The sequence below is a fragment of the Eleutherodactylus coqui genome, chromosome 4 (genome assembly GCF_035609145.1).
Source record: "Eleutherodactylus coqui strain aEleCoq1 chromosome 4, aEleCoq1.hap1, whole genome shotgun sequence".
Classification (NCBI taxonomy): domain Eukaryota; kingdom Metazoa; phylum Chordata; class Amphibia; order Anura; family Eleutherodactylidae; genus Eleutherodactylus; species Eleutherodactylus coqui.
The window spans coordinates 88,271,108-88,291,990 of NC_089840.1; the positions used below are offsets into that span (position 1 = coordinate 88,271,108).

General features: G+C 44.1%; 1 protein-coding gene across 2 annotated transcripts in view; it reads right to left on the bottom strand.

Annotated features, from left to right (window-relative positions):
• SH3KBP1 (SH3 domain containing kinase binding protein 1) overlaps window positions 1-20,883 on the bottom strand; it is a 325,546-nt gene that overhangs the window by 55,669 nt on the left and 248,994 nt on the right. For both annotated transcript variants that reach the window (XM_066599837.1, XM_066599838.1), the window contains exons 8-9: window positions 14,961-15,055; window positions 861-968 (exon numbers count right to left, since the gene is read on the bottom strand). In XM_066599837.1, coding sequence (XP_066455934.1) covers window positions 861-968; window positions 14,961-15,055 — 203 coding nt within the window. The remainder of the gene's footprint in view (window positions 1-860; window positions 969-14,960; window positions 15,056-20,883) is intronic.

The window sequence follows — 20,883 nt, forward strand, 5'->3', positions numbered from 1 at the left end:
GTTGCACGCTGCCATAGGATTGCATTGGTTTATGAAATCTTATGCAGACAGCCGCGATTTTGAAACAAAATCACAGCATATCCTATTTTAGTGTAAGCCCCGCACTGACACACTGGCTCTGCATTTCGCATGTGCGGCTGTGTGCCAGTCGGCACATCCACAGAGCAGAGCGAAGATGCCGAACAGGTAAGCCGGAGGTCACTGCAGGGGGCACGGGTCGCATCCCGCTGCGAGGATCTCGCACTTAGAATCCGACCCGGCCATCTGCATTCGGCCTAAGGATGGTTGGAGAATCTGGAATCATAAATAAATGGTGGAAACTTGATGAATATATAAATAATGGTTTATTAAATGGAGACAAAGTGCAAAGTGTTTCAGAGCCTGTATGCTCCTCTGTCGAGCACAATTCAGTATAAACCTGTCATGTAAGCTTCACTGGCTAGAAAGGAACGCTGATCTATTGCAGAGACAGCGGGCATGCGCTAAAGTATATATTAACCCACTGGTAAGTCTTTAAGAGGATGAGAGGAAACCTACACAAGAACAGGGAGAACATACAAACTCCATGCAGATGTTGTCTTTGGTCACATTTGAACGCAGGACCCAGGCACTGCAAGGCAACAGTGCTAACCACCATGCTGCCAAGGAGCTGTACCACTAGCCTACCAGGAAGAGCTGGTTTCCATTACAGTAAGTTGTCCCCATTTCTCAAATTGCTCTTGCTTGTATATGAAACATACACAAATAGGGAATTACTGTTCATTCACAATGTCAAGGTTCACCAATGGTTTTAATGTAAAATAATGCCGAAATAGGGCTTTATATGAAGGAAGCTAAAAATAACAATAAATGGCACTCACATGGATTTCCTTCTCGAAATCAGGAGGAAGTAGCTTGACAAAGTTATCTGGAAACACTCCTCTCCTGGCGTTCAGCTCTCCTTCCCACCAGCCCACGTCCACACAGTCCTAGACAGAGCAAAAATGCTGTTAGAGCTACTCAATGGCCTTCATCATCAGAGTCTGTTGATCTTACAACTTATGGAAAGACGGGTTCTGACATAAAAACTGCAAGATTTCAGTGGTTTTGAATTGTCCTAATTATTGCAGATGTCAGCCATTTATAATATATATACTATTATGATATTGTACATAGTAACTTTAGGAAGGTCAGTGACGGGGATTATTCTGATGGCATGATTGGAGTCAGGAAGGAATTTTTTTCCCTTAAGGGCTCAGTCAGACAAGCGTTTCTTTTCACGCATGTTAGGTGCGTTTGCGATTTGCATCTATGAAAGCAGTCACATGTCCGTTTTTTACATGCAAAAAAACAGGACAACGATTCGCAAACGCACCTAAAATTTGCACATATAGTGCAGCCCCATTGAAAGCAATGGCAGTGGATCGCTATCCCCTGCTGCGGCTGCAGTTGTCACAGCCACAGTAGGCGATTCCTTGGATTTGAAACCCCTCGATGCTGTCACATCCAGGGGTTTCCCCTTGTGATCAATGGGGCCGTCGTCAACAGCGGCCCCATTGAAAACATACAGAGAAGATTGCGATCATCTGCCACAGCTTTGACATCTGTGGCCAAGGATTTGTTAATCTCCGCAGGGAGTCCCCTCATCACTGAACACTGTGACAGCACAGTCAGTGTTCAGTGACAAGGGGACTCCCTGTGGGGATGAAGAATTTCCCTGCACAGCTGTGGTAAATGAGTGCGATGTTCTCCCATTGCTTTCAATGGGGCAGGCAGCAATGGAATGAAGGCAAGCCCTGCAGGGATTTTTGGGGAAGGGCTTTAAATATAAGCCCTTCCAAGAAAATCATCCCTAGCTGTAAAAAAAATAAATAAATAAACTCACTTAGAAGTGCTGTCAGGGCTCTACTCTCCGGCATTCTTCTCTGTATTTTGGTGGCTGGGGATTGAAAAATCCTTGCCTCCAGAAAACGCTGCCTCTGATTGGCTGAGTGCTGTGACCAATCAGAGACAGCACTCAGCCATTGAATGAAGAAATCTTATTAGAGGAAGCAGCCTCCTTCCCCGCCACCAGCGTCCCACCTCCTTAGCTGCTCACTCACTGTGAATTCAATGATAAATCCCTTCTCCGGAGAGAATACAACCTTTCAGCTTCACTGACAAATTAGATTGCTGATAAACGTCTATGGAGAGCAGAGGAAGAAGCAGCCGCAGACAGAGACAGGCAGGGAGACGCACAAGAACGCAGCTGCTGAAGGCTCTCTAGTAAGTGTTTTATTTCACCCCAATATTGGACTCATAGCTACAATGCTCAGTACTCACATTTTTTTGCATGAACAAAGCAGCAAGTAGTTGCCGACTGGAGCAAAAATGTGTCATATCTTTAGCTTATTTTTATTGTTTAATAAGTAAATGCTTAAAAGGGTTGCCAGCTGTAAACTAATGATGGCCTATATACGCAGGATAGGCCATCAATAGAAGATCAGCATGGATCTGCTGTTTGTCAGGCCAGTGTGCTTGGGCAGTGAGCTGACTTCTGTGGTAAGCTGACAGCTCCATTCTTACTGCAGTGGCCAGGCTTGGTATTACAAGAAAAGTCAACACTGAAGTAGGGGAGCTATGCGCTTCCTGAAGAAAGCAGATCAGTGCAGGAGCACACTGGCCCTATGCACTGTTGATTTGCAGGGGCCCTAGCAATTTACTATTGAGGACCTATCCTGCACAACCTCTTTGTGTGTTTACACAGTGTGGAAACTTTTACTATTGAAGTGAATGGGATAAAAGCAAATCCTGTTCACATATAGAGGAAAAAAATATGGATTTTTTGCTGTAACTGTATTGCAACTCTGCGGTTTTGCTGCGGATACGATGCAGAAATTCGACACTAAATCCGCAGTATTTCCACAATGTGTGAACGCACCTAAAGGAGGGATTATTAGACTGACGTATATATATTAAAACAAGCAGAAAGCTGCAAATGAACCCAATTTCCAATCACCTGTGTGATTTATTTCATAGTACTGTATGTCACTCAATATACTGGGTTATCACTTTTATTTCCCAGGTTGCACCATTTCTGTGCTAAGAAAGCAAAAGAATCGGCTCAGCAGACGTCAGGCACACCATACAAAGCTGTGTCCCAACCAGCCGCTTCACAAGTCCAAACCAGAGTACGGTATACTGTAACATCTTGCTTCACTAATAGATTACCAACAGCAACAACTGATAGTCTCACGTCTTTCTACGCATTTCTGACCACACGGATCGTCACTCAAGGCTCACATGAATAAATACCCATATGGTGAGAAGCGCGTAGGAAGACATGATGTTATCCCTTATTACTGTTTGTACAAGTATGTGTTAATCCATTGATGAAGCATGATTTTATTGGACATGAGTGCCGTCTGTTCTCTCATCTGTACTACTTCAGTGATTTACTAACTGAAACAGTGGCGCTTCTACAGTAAGGTACTTCTAACAACTTTTGACACTTTCAAAAGAGGGCTAAATTCTTCAAGAAGACCCATGCGTGACTGGAGAGTATGTGGAAAGTGTGATTGTTCCCCTTCACGGACCGGACTAACAAAAATACTCTTTATTTCTTGATATATATAAAAACACTAATAGGGTAACTAGGAGGAACACATAAACACACTTCACAATTAATTGCAAAAAATTCCATGAGAGATTCAATGCATTCCACCCCACCATAAACCTGACATTAAAGGGGTTGTCCCGAGGCAGCAAGTGGGTCTATACACTTCTGCATGGCCATAATAATGCACTTTGTAATGTACATTGTGCATTAATTATGAGCCATACAGAAGTTATAAAAAGTTTTATACTTACCTGCTCCGTTGCTGGTGTCCTCGTCTCCATGGTGCCGACTAATTTTCGCCCTCCGATGGCCAAATTAGCCGCGCTTGCGCAGTCCGGGTCTTCTCCTCTTCTCTATGGGGCTCCGTGTAGCTCCGCCCCGTCACGTGCCGATTCCAGCCAATCAGGAGGCTGGAATCGGCAATGGACCGCACAGAAGCCCTGCGGTCCATGAAGACAGAGGATCCCGGCGGCCATCTTCAGCAGGTGAGTATGAAGACGCCGGACCGCCGGGATTCAGGTAAGCGCTGTGCGGGTGGTTTTTTTAACCCCTGCATCGGGGTTGTCTCGCGCCGAACGGGGGGGGGGTTTAAAAAAAAAAAAAACCCGTTTCGGCGCGGGACATCTCCTTTAAGCTACCCGTATACCGAAATCAACTTTTTGGACACCACCATAAAGATTTTGAACAACTCAATACAGACATCCCTATAACGAAAACTAAATGATCGGCCTACATACCTCAGATGGGACAGCTTCCACTCTAAACACATCAAAAAGACCATCGTCTACAGCCAGGCCATCAGATAAAACTGAATCTGCTTCAACCCAACAGACAGGGAGGGACATCTATACCATCTTAAAAGGACATTTTTAAATCAGGGCTACCATCCCACCTCAATTGATGACCAAATCACCAGAGCCACCAGGATACCCAGGAATCAACTAATTCAATACACGGAGAAAGAAAAAAACAGACATGTGCCTCTAGTAGTGACCCACAATTCACAGCTAGAGATACTAAGTAAAACTGCAAAGAAACCCCATCATACCCTACACAAGGATGAAAACCATATTCCCAGACCCTCTCCTCCTATGCTACAGGCAGCCTCCAAATTTGAGGAACTTTATAATCAGGAGTGCATTGCCCTCTGACACACAAAAAGAAACTTATCCCTGTAATGTAAGGAGCTGTAAGACCTGCTCACATATACTGACCACGGACAGGATACAAATCCCCAACACACAGCAGGACTATAAGATCCCTGGGTCATTCACATGTTCCATGCCCAATGTTGTGTACCTGATCCGGTGCAGTGAATGTTCTGTTGGGGGGCTTTATATTGGGGAAACAGGACAAAAACTGAGAGCTAGGGTGAGATCTCATCACCACACAATTAGAGAGGGAAAGACTGAATTACCCGTGGCAAAACATTTTTGTGGTCACAGACACAACATGGAACAGATAAGAGTTACCATGCTGAAGGGCAACTTCAAGTCGCAGTGTCACAGAAGAATTTGGGAGTATAAATTTATGGCCATGGTTGATACCCTCAAGAATGGAATGAACCTCAGCCTGGGATTCTTGCATAAGCGGAGAATATGAAAGGTCTGAAGGACGTCAAGAAGGATATTCTCTTCCCAATCATTCTTTTTTTCAACTTCATAAAAATTCAGAGATTGATTTGTAAGAATGTTGCCATCCAATAGGTGCTACTGCAGATGTATTGTTCCATCTCCTTCTATGTGTAGCTTGAAGGAGAGAGAAGACACATCATAAAACTGTCACATTCCTGAGCTCAGTGGACTAATTAAGTATTTATCTCTCAGCTCAGTTTGTCTGTTATAAGTTTTGAGTGCAACCTCAAATTTCTGTGTGTGAACATTTGTATTTAGATCAAGAGGTGCCCTCTCTGCATTTGTATCTCATATATGCGCCCCATCCAGACCAGTTTTATTTAGCCTGATGACGAGTCTATAGAAGACCTGAAAGCTTGCATTAACATCACGTATTTTTGTTAGCCATTAAAAGGTATAATATCTACAAGATTACGTGGTTTCTCTTGCTGGGAACAATCACATTTTGCTCTACTGGCTAACACGGTACCAAACTTTTTTATTACACTGAGAACACAGTAACTTATAACTTCTTCCTGTGATCCGGCCAGTGAATGCAGTGAAGTGCTGCAGGGTCCCAGACAACACTTTCACAAGCTTTTTTTTCTAGGTCCTCGAAAACCCTGTAATACCAAGTATATTGTAAAACAGCACTTTACTATTTACTGTTATCTGTGATCAGACATCTAAAGGCCTTTTTACACTAAACGATTACCATTAAAATGAGTGACAAGCGTTCAGCACAAACACCGCCAACCGTCAAAAATAAAATCATACGCTTCTTGTATATTATTTCTTTTATGCAGGTATAAAAATCATCGTTGGCTCATTCACTAATCGTTTAAACACTGATCATTCAGTTGTTTTCAGTCACTTATACAGTGAATATGAACGACTGAACGATTTCTTGAGCGGACGTTGTATCTGCCTGTATAAACAGCTGTCCGAGTGAACTCTGACATCATTCATATGTTCAACTGATATACTGCTTCCTGTAAATCGACCCTATGGACGGCTTTACTTAGGCGTATTTATGTGCGCATAATTTGCACGTACAATACGCAGAGAGTAGAACCCATCGATATCAATGGGTTCATTTACATTTTTCTGCACATTTGGGCACCAACGGTCCCCATTATAATCAATGGGGTGTGTGCAAAACGCAAGGAAGTGCGTGAAACACTGTGTAAATCTGCTAGAAAAAAACACATCTGGAACTAATTAGCCACTTCTATAGTTGCCGTGCACAAATAAACATGTGTAGCAGGTGCAAGAAGTACAATAAAATATGTCGATGAGCGTGCAAAAAAGCATAGTTCATTCCGCAAAAACGTAGCACTCAGGCACATGCGCTTATGCTTGTGGGAAGTCGGCCTAACTGTCCCATTTGCATGCCAGTCTATGGTAAAATAGTGTCACTATGGGTGTTTTTGCGCGGAGTGAGTAATCGTTGGAAGGAGTCGTTTGCTTTAAAATGCTGCCGGTTTACCTGCACAGATCATTGTTAATTTTTTTATAGTTATTTTCTCGTTCAATCGATCTTTGGTTGAATTAACACATTTTACACGAAACGACTGGCAAACGAATAATGTGTATGTCTGCGTAACGATAAGCGAAAAAATTACTGTTCATCGGTCAATCATCGGCCGTGTTTACACTGAAGCGATGGTAGACAATGTATCAGCTACCGCTCGCAACACAGTATCGTTAAGCTGCATACATTGTACAGCTGCCGCTGCCGTGTATACAGGAAAGGGTTAATATCCTTTAAACCTTGCTGTCAGCTGGGATAAGTGCTGTGCTGGGAGCCTTCTCTGTGATGTAGGACTGTCCCATTTGTCATCAGGGATGTCACGCAGACAAGGCTTTTACTGTGACACTGACACACATTAACATGTAGCTGCAAATGGTGTGAAAGTTAGCAGGCCATAAACCCTGATTAGAGGCAGCGAACAGCCGCAGCAGCCGCACGCGTAATGAGCCGCGCAGTTTAAGGGTATATATGGAAGATGAGGAGCGTTTAGCACGGATGATGGAATTGGTATTTTACGCATTGCTTTACCCTTAAAAACTGCGGATGTAAGAACAGAAAAAGGGGATGAAAACTCTATTATGACAAGGAAGAAAGAAAACGGTAAGCTTGTACTCACACAGTGAGCGCGATATCCGTATGAGAAATGCAGGCCGATATCATGCTTGCAAACATGCAATTATTGCCTGCGAGAGCAATGCATTTTACAAGAAAAATGCATTGTGGTACATGAGATTTGCACATGCAATTTTGTTTGGTCCTACAGAAAATAATGGGCGGTATCACCCAAAAAATAGATCACGCCGCGATTTTTCTGTCTCGCAGCATCACTGCAGAAAAGGCCAAATGGGTGTGTCTTATGACGAAACCAAAAAGCCCCAGCCACATCCCATTGATTATAATCGGGTCTATTCAGTTTCCTCGCTGTGCAGCATTTGACTGGAAGAAGAGGCGCCGCATGCAACACGTTTTTGTTCAGCTTTTTTGTGCCGGATCTGAGACGGAACCGCCAAACAAAAAAAGGTTTCCAGCGCAGATGTGAACCCGGCCTAGACACACTGAAAGCAATGTTATTTCCATGTGCAAATTCCGTCCATCTCGCCATCGGAAGGAACGCGAGTGTCTGAACACACACCTTCGCATGCACAAGAAAAATACACTAAAACAACTGACAAACCCAAAGCGGAATACGGGACAGCCCGGCTTTAGATATGTGTTTAGGTCGTTCTACATTCTGCCTTCCTCTGGATCCACTGGGGTTTGGAAGTCTGAAAGGTTATACTCGGTGTAGTTTTTATATTCACCCCGCTCCCCTTCCCGCGCCGTCACCCGTGGAAGTTGGCGCCAGCAGCTGTAAGTGCATACTCCCATAGAGAAGAGTGTGTGCATACAGCGGACTCGTCTCTGCAACCTGCGCACAGGTTCACTTTAGTTCGATCCCCGTAAGGTCTCCTGCACAAGGACATATTACCCATCTGTTTAGTATGGATCCAGGATGTGGCATCTACAGAAATCTAAGACACATCCATTCCTGTGATGATGATATTTCATCTTTAGAAAGCAATTTCAGCGTTGATGAGACACTAATGTGCCCTTATGTTTCCTCGCTGATTAGACTGCGGTAAAAGCTATTTATTATGACAGCTGCTTTCCCCAGGGGTGCAGCTATAGCGGCTGCAGTAACGCTCATGCCCTGGTGCCTGTGGGGCCACAAAGGCCCATTGCATATATATGGATAGCATTATTATAAATGGGCCCTGTTATATTGCATTGGGGCACTGGAGCTCCGGCTCTCCTACTATGAACTATGAACTCTAGATTTTAGGCTAATATTGATGATATACAGCAACATCATTTTTCATGTAAATATAAAGAGTATGAGAATGTCATGTCCATGTATGGTAAAGAGCAAAACGTGTATACTATATATTTAGTTGGGCATTGTACGAGTGCCCTGTTACTGCAGCACAACAGTCAACTGCTCAAGAATTACAAATTAGCTGTCCTTAACCCTTTCCAATCCACGGTCTGACGTCTGAAGACATTCTAATTGAAGCCTGTGCAGCTCTGATGTCGGAAGACGTCCAGCAGGGTATTCTTACTGTATATTGCTGGCCACTCTGTTGTCAGGGGCCTCTCCAGCATGTCCCATACCGCAGTACTTGCTGTAGCCAGCAGATGTTGCCATTGTATAATGGCAGAAAGAGAAAGCCCCCTAGGAAACCCTGAATTCAAAATTGGATTGCAAAGGGTTAAATTAGCGCACCGTGGATGTTGATGGGTAAAAGTCGCAGCTCCTCTCCCTTGTAGGAGCCATCTAAGTAATGTTAGGCACTTACGGGACCGATATACTAAAGACTGGTGATCTTATACCAGTTTATAGCAGAAGCAACCTGGGCAAAGAAATGCCAAATTTAGTAAGAGGCACGCACTCTTAAGATAGAATGAAAAAGGTTTAGTGCCATGTTAGCCAGTAGAGCAAAATCAGATTTTTCCAGCAAGAGAAGCCAAGTAATCTTGTAGATATGATACCTTTTAATGGCTAACAAAAATACATGATGTAATAGCAAGCTTCCGAACCAACGCAGGGTTCTTTTTCAGGCTTAAATTAAATAGATCCGAAGAGGCATGCATATTTATACACACATACTTATGACAAGGCACAGACATGGATGTGATGAATTTGCACTTAAAAGAATACTACAACAGAAATACAAACATCTATAAATAGTCATTGATAAATATGTGAAGGTTTTATGGTCCCTGAATTAGTGTTAGGGGGTTACCAGGCAAGCAGGGTTATCTGTGCTATAGATTTCTCATACTTCCCAGTCACGTATGAATCCTCTTGAACAATTCAGCCCTCTATTGAAAGTGTCAAAAGTGGTTATAAATTTATATTCCCAAATTCTTCTATGGCTTTGTGATTTGAAATTGCCTTAAAGTACAATAACTTTCGGGTTTTCTATGTCGTGTCAGTGACTCGACAAATGCTCGGCCACAGGTAATTCTGTCTTTCTTTGTTTAATTGTGTGGCAACGAGACCTCATTCTTGTATTAAGTTTTTGTCCTGTTTCTCCAACATAAAGGCCCCCAACAGGATATTTGCTACACAGCATCAGGCACACAACATCAGATGTGGAATATGTGAATGTCCCCGGGATCTTAGAGTCCTGCTGTGTGTTGGGGATCCGTATCCTGTCCGCAGTCTGTATATGTCAGCAGGTCTTACAGCTCCTTACATTACAGGGATACATTCCTTTTTTTGTGTGTCAGTGGGCAATGGTCTCCTGATTTTTTGGGGGTTGCATGTAACACAGGAGGGGAGGGTCCAGGAATATGATTTTCAGACAGTCATTCTTGTGTAGGGTATGATGGAATTTCTTTGCGGTTTTCCTTAGTAACTCTAGCTGTGAATTTTAGGTCACTAGTAGAGGCACACGATTGTTTCCTTCCTTCTCTGCATTAGAACAGTTGATTTCTGGGTATCTTGGTGGCTCTGGTGATTTGGTCATCAACTGAGGTGGAATGGTAGCCCTGATTGAAAAATGTCCTTTTAAGGTCGTATAGATCCCCAACTCCAGTCCTCAGGGACCACCAACAGGTCATGTTTTCAGGATATCCTATGGTGAGAACACCTGTGGCAATGTGTGAGGCGCCGACAATAATTACATCACCTAGGCAACACTGAGGAAATCCTGAAAACATGATTTGTTGGTGGTCCCTGAGGACTGGAGTTGGGGAACACTGGTATAGATGTTCCTCTCTGTCTGTTGGGTTGAAGTAGATCCGGTTGTATCTGATGGCCTGGCTGTAGACAATGGACTTTTTGATGTGTTTAGGGTGGAAACTGTCTCAACTGAGGTACGTGTTTGGGGGTTATCCAAGCAGCGCCCGCCAGGATACATCGGGGTCAAAGCCAAAGCCGCTGCTGTGATCCCTGTGTAGTGGTTGGTGGTCATAAAAATATGCGTATTTGCACAACTAAAAATTACTTACGCCTCTGGTGTGTTTTTTGTGGGCAAATGTACTGCGTATTTGCACATGCAAAGAAGAACACAGACAGGCTCATTTAAATGCTGCGCAAACACGCAGTGTATATGCAGGTTTCCTGTGTATTCAGTGCATGTTTGCGCCAGCCCATTCACTTCTGTGACCTATTGCGATGCTTATTACACATCAAAATAAGTCCACGTTGCATATTTTTTCACGCATTTGCACATCATGTGAAAACATATGCTCATGTGAACGAACACCTTGAAATCAATCAAAAATTGTGCACGTAATACACTGCGCAAATACGCCAAAGTGAACAAGCCCTTACTATACAATTACAATTGTCCATTTGAAGGCAACCATAAGACTGATGTGGGCCTCGGTGAGAATAAGTTTGATACCCCCTTCTTAAGAAGGTGCCTGAATATTGAAGTCCTTCTGGTCTGCTCAAGGTGCTTCCTAGTTGTTCTGACTCCCTGGTTTCCCGACATTGGCTATTCTGACTACGTTCCTATCTCCGATCCCAGTTTGTAATATTGACTACGCTTCTATCCGCTGGTATGAATTACTGTATTGAACCTGTTCTCTGTAACCCAAGGTCTACCTTGTTCACCGTGCTGATGTGTGCCGCCTGCCCCGACCTGGACTCTCTGACTACTCTCCTGTTCACACCCTCAGGTACTGCTTATAGCATTAGTTTTCACAGTACTGGAACTACTTCCTGAGTAATGGCCTGCAGACCCCGCAGCGAAGCCCATATCCCGATTGGTGTGGTTAAAGGGTGAAGACCAGGGTGCCTTAGGTGTCGCCTCTGGATTCAGCCCATTCAGTCTGTAGCTCCATGTCCATTGTTGAAGATATAAAGGTACCTGTTCTGATGACAGACTATATCAATGTATACGACGGACTAGAGAAGTTGTGACATTCTTCTGGAACAGATGACGAGGACACAGATATATTTAATTCACAGAGAATGTGATGACTCTGTATCTTTGCCAAGAACTGCCCACACTTGTCACAAAGCAGAACAAGAAGATATTCCTGCTCGGCTCTAGTCTATTACTGCACTGTTTAAGTTGGCATTTCTGTTATTTTAAGTATTCACAGATATGATGTGCCAACACAGACAGAATCACTTCTGCTATACCCAGCCATATGGTTAAATTACACAAGAATCCATGTAATACCTGCAACACAATACACTGAGGGACGGTGAAACTTGCTAAATCCGTGATGATGAATATAGAGATTGGGGGTCTGTCTAGGTGATGCTGAGAAGCTACAGGCTCAACAAAGGTAAATGTATAGCACATGGAAGCTTGCCAACAACTATACATACGGGCACTGGCGTAACTATAGGGGATGCGGTGTCACCCAGGTCCAGGAGCCTTAGGGAGCCCATAAGGCCTCTCTTCTCCATATAGGAAGCCCAGTACTATGAATAAAGCATTATAGTTGGGGGCCCTGTTACAGGTTTTGCATTGGGGCCCAGGAGCTTCAAGTTACCCCTTTACGTTAAGGAGTTAAGAGAAGTTGGGGGGCCCCAAGATAAACGTTTGCACCCGGGCCCATGAGTCTTTAGCTACGCCCCTGCATACGGGGGTATGACCACAAGCATCACGGGATACGCCCGCAGATTTACGCTGCGGGAGTACCGCAATATTAAACAAAGAAGTGCCTGCGAGCGACCAGGGAATTCCGCGGTCTCCATTAATGCTATATTAATGGAGAACTCCCGCGGCGTAAATCTGTGGCAAATAGAACATGCCGCAATCTATTTCCCAGGGTAGAATTCCGCATGTGAGCATTGGCAGGCAGAAAGCTATTAGGTCCAATAGAACCTAATTGCCGAAAAATTCACACGCGGTTTTCTGCCGTGGGAAACGCGGTAGAAATCCGTTCAAGGGCATTCACCCTTACAGATAGATGGAAAGATTTACACAGAATGAAAACTCGCTCCGTTTACATTGCCAGCGCCAACAGGTGAGAATGACATAACACAGTTCTACATTTGTATCTATATCAAATTCACTTTACACTCCAGAAAGATTCTTTATATAACACTGATCACAGCACAAACTTCACCTTCAAATATGCAGGGAAGACAGTCCTCACCAGCTGGTGCACGCTCATCAAAGATCCTGGATCCTGGATCACAATTTCAGCAGCAAAGTATGTATGAGAGCAGCACTCCAGGGGTTAAATAAAAGAATAAATCTTTATTGTGCCCACACAACGTTTCAACCCTCCATCCAAAGGTCTTTATCAAGTACTCCAGGGGTTAAATAAAAGAATAAATCTTTATTGTGCCCACACAACGTTTCAACCCTCCATCCAAGGGTCTTTATCAAGTTCTGAAGAACTTGATAAAGACCTTTGGATGGAGGGTTGAAACGTTGTGTAGGCACAATAAAGATTTATTCTTTTATTTAACCCCTGGAGTGCTGCTCTCATACATACTTTGCTCCAGAAAGATTCTTTAATATCGTTTATGACTACCTTAGTGTAGCGCCACCTGCTGGCTCTATAGAAAACTAAAATGGGATACGTAAAAAGTTGCTTTTAGTTTTGTGTGTCCTTAAAGGAAGCAAATTTTATACAATGTTCTATTTAATGTGAATGACAACTAATGTGTACAGTAAGGCTGCCTGTCCACGGCCATGACGGAATATCGCTAGAGTTATTCTGCCGCGTGGGAGGAGGTGGGAGCACTGACAGGCTCACCGCTGAGAATCATGGCAAATCGCAGCATGCTGCGCGTTCAATCCCGCGAGCGGAAAAATGCTATTATTCTCCGCTTGTGGACATTGGGCTACGCTTTCTATAGATGGCCTATGAAAAGCTTTTCATAGTGTGATCTACGGGCGATTTATCACAAGCGGATCATCGCCCGTGGACAGGCAGCCTAAATGTAGACTGAATGGCCACTTTTTTTTATAAGCACCCATTTAGTAGCGCGATCGATCTCCTTTGACCTTTACAACCACAGTAATTCTTCACAGCATCCATTCACAGGCATCAGGAGACCCAGGATGTCCCAAGAGAACATCCCCATAGAACTGGGACTACTCCATGCCCACAAGCCCGTTGGCACCTTGGGCAGCAATAAATTCTGACTCTCCTATCAGCAACTGAAATCTGGATTTATATAACCAGGAACTTTTTTTCTACTGCTCAGCAATCCAATTTTTGGGTTCTTTTGCCCGCCGGAGTCTGTTTGTTCCTCAATCACATCATTCCCGGTATACTCCTAACACCATTTAAGGAGAATAGTTCACATCGCTTAGGTCACTCAATTTACCCATTCTAATGTGGATTCACACAAAAAACTGTTCCACGGAAAACTTAATTTTATACACTCTCATGTATCTAATTTCCATACATGGAACCTCCAATCATGGAAGGGTCAGGGTCTCTAATAAAGTGACCATTCAGTGTATATTTCAAGCTTCAACGTAAGGGCTCATGCGCACTACCATATTATAACTACAAAGAACCTCCAGGTTGTATAGAGCCGTACTATATCACTCATAGACTTCTATCTGCTACTACTGTACCTACGTTTGCTTGCCATATTACAGAGAAGTAATACTCTACCTCCATGACATATGGGGGGTGGACAAAAATATGGAAACACTGTACAACATGCATGCCTTAAGTTACATGAGATTATAAATCATGTTTCAATAAGACATGTAGAGACGGATTTTAGGTAGAGGTAATATGACACAGATGCTGCCGGGCAGAAGTGAACATCTACTTACGTAACACGGCTTCATTGGTCAGGGGTTTGAGACACTCAGCTGCTGTTACCAGCTGGCCCCCAAAACCACGCAGAGCAAGGTAAGAGGTGAAGTAAACACAAATTTGTTGGGAAAGTTAACAGCCAAGCGAGGGTCAACAGGGCAGCTCAGTGCTAATGATTAAAATCCCATGCATTTCGTATGGTATTTCCATATATTTGTCCACCCCCTGTGGTGCCATAAAGAAGAAATGGTATGGTAGCACATAGACGGACTCTGCGTGTCTCTGCTAATAGCTTTCTTGATGGTCACAGCCCGGTTGAACCTTTCGTTGACAAGGTTAGTAAGATATTACTCCATAAGGCTCAAGCTATTTGTAATTTACCCAAGACAGCAATCAAAATATCAAAATATCTGTTAATGAAAACCATGGGCCTGAGATTTCCAATCTGGAAGTGACAGAATAAATGTATCATGGGACCGTTATGTTGGGAAATTACCTTGTTTACAACCAGCACAATATCACCTTCTCTGATTGTCAATTCGTCTTCATTGAGCGCTTCATATGGGAAGAGAACTTTACAATATTCCTTGGCTAGGAAACAAAAGGAAACATGATTTATTTAGCATCAGTAATCAGTATGCAAATGGATGGGCTGTTATCAGGGAAGCTGGCAGAAGCCAATAATTAATAACTGCGTACGCATGAATACATTCATTCCAATATTATGAAACTGCTGCCAGGCATACAACACAACACGCTGGTGATGAGATTTTCCAAAGGTCTCGTATAGAAAGACTCTGCACCCACGCTCCATTAACGAGGCGAGATGATGGTACTGCACGAAGATGTCGCCGTCATATACTTGTAACTCAGGGCGATGATCAGAGTTGGCACCTATACATTAAGGATCTAACCAGGAACCAGAGAGGGGTGAGATAGACAAACTGGTAAATCCGGGTCACCAGGCCTGGAAGTCACAGTATATATGACATGGTAGAACTGAGTGAGGCCGCCTTCACATCTGTGTCGGGGGTTCCATTTCCCTGCTCCGTTTGGGGAGCAGGAAAGGGGAATGGCATAGCGGTACGGATCAGTCTTATGACGGAACCGAACAGCACCAAACGAGTTCCATTGACCATAATGGGGTCCGTTTGGTTTCCGCTCAGCTGCATGCCATTTTACCGGCAGTAATAGCGCTGCATGCAGCGCTATTTCCTTTGGCGTTTTGTGGCGGAGCTTCCGGCGCAGATGTGAAGGCAGCCTTAGTCTATCTGCAATATCAAGGGTGTTATTCTAGTAGTTCAAACATGATCAGCTTTACAGCTTCCGGCCAATTGGTTTTAGTAGGCAAACTCTACAAGGGACGACTACTGTCCAATGCAAGCGAGAGCCATTCTGCGTAAACACACGGCCACCAGCAGGGTGACAAGTGAGAACTCGCTCACTAGTCGCTTCATCTCACCCAAAAATAGTCACTGGTTCATCAAAAATCATCCGGAGTAAAAATCACATTTGTTCATATTTGAAGGACTTGTGAACGAATTTGCATGAAGATCTCCCACCGAATCTGTTGGCGAACAACTAATGAACAATCAGAGCTTCAAACTGTCGCTCGTACGCTGCAGCAACTATTCTAAGTGACTACCTGACCGATAATAATGGATCCATGTAAAGTTGGTCTCTTAAAGTTATAGGTAAAGTTATAGGTAAAGTTGGACTCTTAAAGTTGGTCACATACAGCCTGATATTCCAGCTTTGCTCAACGCTAAAGCCATGTAGGAGACTGGTAACGAGCGTCTATGAGGTAAGTTGAGCACTCTGATTCAGGCGGCACCCTTCCCAAATGCAGGGGGTGGCAATTCTGCTGCCTGCAAACAGGCGGGTATTGGGCAGATTCCCAGTGGACCTTGCTGCTGCCTGGGATCAGTGGAACGCCAGCGTGAAGTTCATTGTATGTGCGTCTTTAGGATGCAGATAAAATTAAAAGTGGCAGCGCCAGTGAGAAAACCTATGCTGGGCTCCCTGCAACGCTGCCCAGCATCTTCTATGTAACGCAGGCGGCATGATGAGGTCATCATATTGCCGATGTCACTACGCAGGATGCTGGCCAGAAGAGGCAAAGTGGACGACGGAAGGCACCGTGAAACCATGGGGAAGGTGAGTGACTTTATTATTTTAATAAGGGGGACAATATGGCTGCTATTGCAGGGGACATTATGGCCAGTACAGGAAACACTATGGCTACTACTACAGGGGACATTATGGCTACTACAGGGAACACACAGCATGCCTGCTATTACAGGGGACATTATGGCTACTATTACAGGGGGCATTATAATTACTACAGGGGATGTTATGGCTACTATTACAGGGGACAGTATGAAAACTACAGGGGATATTCTGATCACTATGGGGGCATTATGGCTACTATTACAGGGGACATTATAATTACTACAGGAGATATTATCATTACTATGGGGGGCATTATGGCTACTATTACAGGGGATTATAGGACTATTATTACAAGGGACATTATGGCTACTATTACAGGGGACAGTATGGCTACTATTACAGGGGCATTATGGCTACTATTACAGGGGCATTATGGCTACTATTACAAGGGACATTATGGCTACTATTACAGAGGACAGTATGAATACTACAGGGGATATTATGATCACTATGGGGGCATTATGGCTACTATTACAGGGGACATTATAATTACTACAGGAGATATTATCATTACTATGGGGGCATTATGGCTACTATTACAGGGGCATTATGATTACTACAGGAGATATTATCATTACTATGGTGGGCGTTATGGCTACTATTACAGGGGACATTACGGCTACTATTACGGGGGACATTATAAATACTACAGGGGATATTATGATCACTATGGGGGTATTATGGCTACTATTACAGGGGACATTATGATTACTACAGGGGATGTTATGGCTACTATTACTGGGGACATTATGGCAACTACAGGGGATATTATAATTACTACAGAGGGTATTATGATCCCTACGGGGGACATTACGGCTACTATTACAGGAGACATTATTGTTAGGTTGTGCGTCTGGGACCTGTGGTTCTACAGGTTTCCATGAGCACAGCTTCACAAGTGAGCGTTAATTCAGCTAGCTGGATGTGGTATTCTCCACCAGCCAATCCCCTCTGGTCTGCTGCATATAAATACCAGCATCTCTTGGTAGAAGATGCTGGTCCTTTTATTCATTTTACTCTGTTGATGCACTCTGTGTTAATCTCACTCTGAGTTGTGTTGTGCATGTCTGGTCTGTTGTGTCTCTCTCTCACTTTCCCTGAGGATGGTCTGGACACCTGTAGTCCTCGTTTGCGTCATATGCAGACCCTCTCTTCTCTTTGACAGGTGCGACCTCTAGACGTCTTATGTGTGTGTCAGATGGGTGTTTCCTGACACTAGTCTGTGTTTGTTCAGTACCATGGCTGACTCTCTTTTCCCTTGGTATGAGGACACTTGGACTAATTATAGTTTGCCATTGGTATGCATGTGAGCTCTGGATGGGGTTCCTGTTCGGTGTGGTATGCATAGCCTTGTGTGTAGGTGTGAACAGTGACTTGTGTTGTATGTCTGTGCAGGTGGCCAGACGTGGTGTATGTACTGTCCTGTTCTGTTCAAAAGTATAAAAATTATATCAGCTACCAGAGGTGCAAAATGTACAAACTAATGTCTAAGAATATAGAAATTTACTCAAAAGTATTCATGTCAGTTCATCCTTTGGGTAACCTTTGCACCGTAAATGAACACAACATTCATCCTTTGGTAACAGATCCCACCGGCACTGCGATTTCATGAGTTACTTCTATAGGAACACAATGTAGGAAGTTTATTTCTTACAGTCACACTGCAATTAATTCAGCAACAGTGCGCATACTTGACCACCGCTCCATCTATGGAAGGACCTTTAGGTTCCCTGTTCTTGGGATCAAGGGGGTCTCAGCGATTGAACCCCCCTAATTAGCAGGATTGGATAGAGGATAACCTGCTCTTGTGCCACAACCCCTTTAGGGTACATTTACATGTTGCGGAAATGCTGTGGATTTGTTGCGGATCTGCAGCAAAACTGCAGTTTAGAGTTACAGCAAAAGATCCGCAGCATTTTTTTTCTTCCACGTGTGAACAGGATTTGCCATGCATTCCAAAAATCCAGGCGCAAAGACTTTTAAAGAAAACATCTTCTGCAACTACTTGCTGGAGATTACATTGCAACCCTGGACTTCCATGTCTCAAACAGTGGGAGATGAACTTCCTCTAGCCCCACTAGGCATAATAGCGGAACCCTCAGTACCTCACACAATCCATTGATGACCTATCCTCAGGATAGGTTATCAGCAGGATACTGGCGGTAGTCTGTTGCAGGGGGTCACTGCTAATCAGCTGTTTTCCAGGCCTTTGCCGCTCTTCTATTGATGACCCATCCTGAGGATTCGCCATCAATAGTTTACAACTGGACAACCCTTGAAGGCTCTTTTGGCAAACAATGACAACTGGTCTTTTAAAGCGCTGCTCCTGAGTATTTGACGGGACATTTCCATCAGTACTTGCATTGCTGCTGCTGGGTTAGGAGTGTCACTGCTGCCCAGCAATGCCCATAGCTAAATATGTTCACTAGGCAGCAATGCCCTGCGTGAATGCAAAATAATAACAGGATTGATCATTAATAAACTATTCTCTTATGGTTTATTGATGCTGTTTTTCTAAATTTATGCTGGCCAATAATAGCTATAGTCATTCGGAAATTAGTAAATCACAACAATAATTGTCCATTGCGTAAATGAGTATTAATGTCTGTGTAGTGCCATCGTATAAAGAAGACGGAGAGCGTGCTTAATATATAAGTATTTTATAGAGCTTCTTAAAGTGAGCCTACACCTGTGGAGGGTGCCCTACCTAAACTACACTTACTATATCAGCATACTCCCTATTTAAAGGGGTTACATACTGTATCAATGCTGCTAAGCAAAAGTTGAATTTTGGCAAAGTCTTCTAAGGATATCGGTCCTAAATCCTACTACAGCTGCCTGTTAACGGGCGTAGCGATATCCCGCGGCGGATCTCTGCCACCGGAGAGCAGGAGACAGCTGACGTATCTGACAGATAGGCTCACCGCGGAGAATCGCGGCAAATCGAGCCCCCCCGCTCGTGGACAGGGGGGCTGCGCTTTCCATAGCAACACTCGTGGACAGGGGGGCTGCGCTTTCCATAGCAATGCTCGTGGACAGGGGGCTGCGCTTTCCATAGCAACGCTCGTGGACAGGGGGGCTGCGCTTTCCATAGCAACGCTCGTGGACAGGGGGGCTGCGCTTTCCATAGCAACGCTCGTGGACAGGCGGGCTGCGCTTTCCATAGCAACGCTATGGAAAGCGTTCACTTCATTCCCCACGGCCGGATTATTGCAGCGGGGAACGCAATGAAAATTCGCCCGTAGACAGGCAGCCTAAGTCCGTATTTAACAGCAAGTTGCACTTGACATTCATATGCACAGCACTCGGACACCCTGTCCATGTGTGGTGCGATGTGCGAGATGTTACATGTTCTATTTCCAAGCAAAAGTAGGACATGCGTCATTGAAAACAATGGCTGACTACATCGTGCAAGTTCTGTGCATCTTGGAAAGGCACAGAACGCGCACAATTTTTTACGGCCTTTAAATAAGCCCTAATTCAGCCATCCACGACATATAAACACCTTTAGGCCACGCATGCAGTGGCCATATGTCTAATTTCAGCTTGGCCACATATTAATCGCTCGAGCCGTCAATGCCCACCTGAGGAAGGCTGTCATGGCTTCCCCGTGATTTGGTACAAACAATAGCCTCCTTATAAGATTCCACACGCTTGCGTGACTCTGTGGCTGGATGATATTGAACAATACAATGGTAGCTTGATTGGTTGATGAAACAATACACTATAAAGTGCTATAAATAAGACCGCAAACTGGTTTTGTGAGTGTTATTGTGAAATGGACAGACATTCATTTGAAGACGTATCCCAAAATATATAGCAGTCTAGGAGGACGGAGCCGGAGACAGACTCTTCTACTCCGGGCCAGCAAGAAGAACTTGAAAGGGAAGGGCATTTATAGGCTGCATTAGGTGGAGCTCCTTCCGGTCACACATATAATAAGGGAGTGGAGCTTGCCAAGTGTGACGTCCTCCTCCAGAAATGACATTCATGCCAACACTCTCTGGGTGTTAAGCTGGTAGTGAAATTATTTTAGTGCAGATGATAGACAGACAGTGAATAGTTCCCTACCATGTAAGTCACCCCTGTAATTCTCCTATCTGCCAAAATATTCATGTAAGCCCATGCACTATATGCAAACACTCACTACGGTATATAGCAACAATGCAAAGTACTTCCTAAAAGTA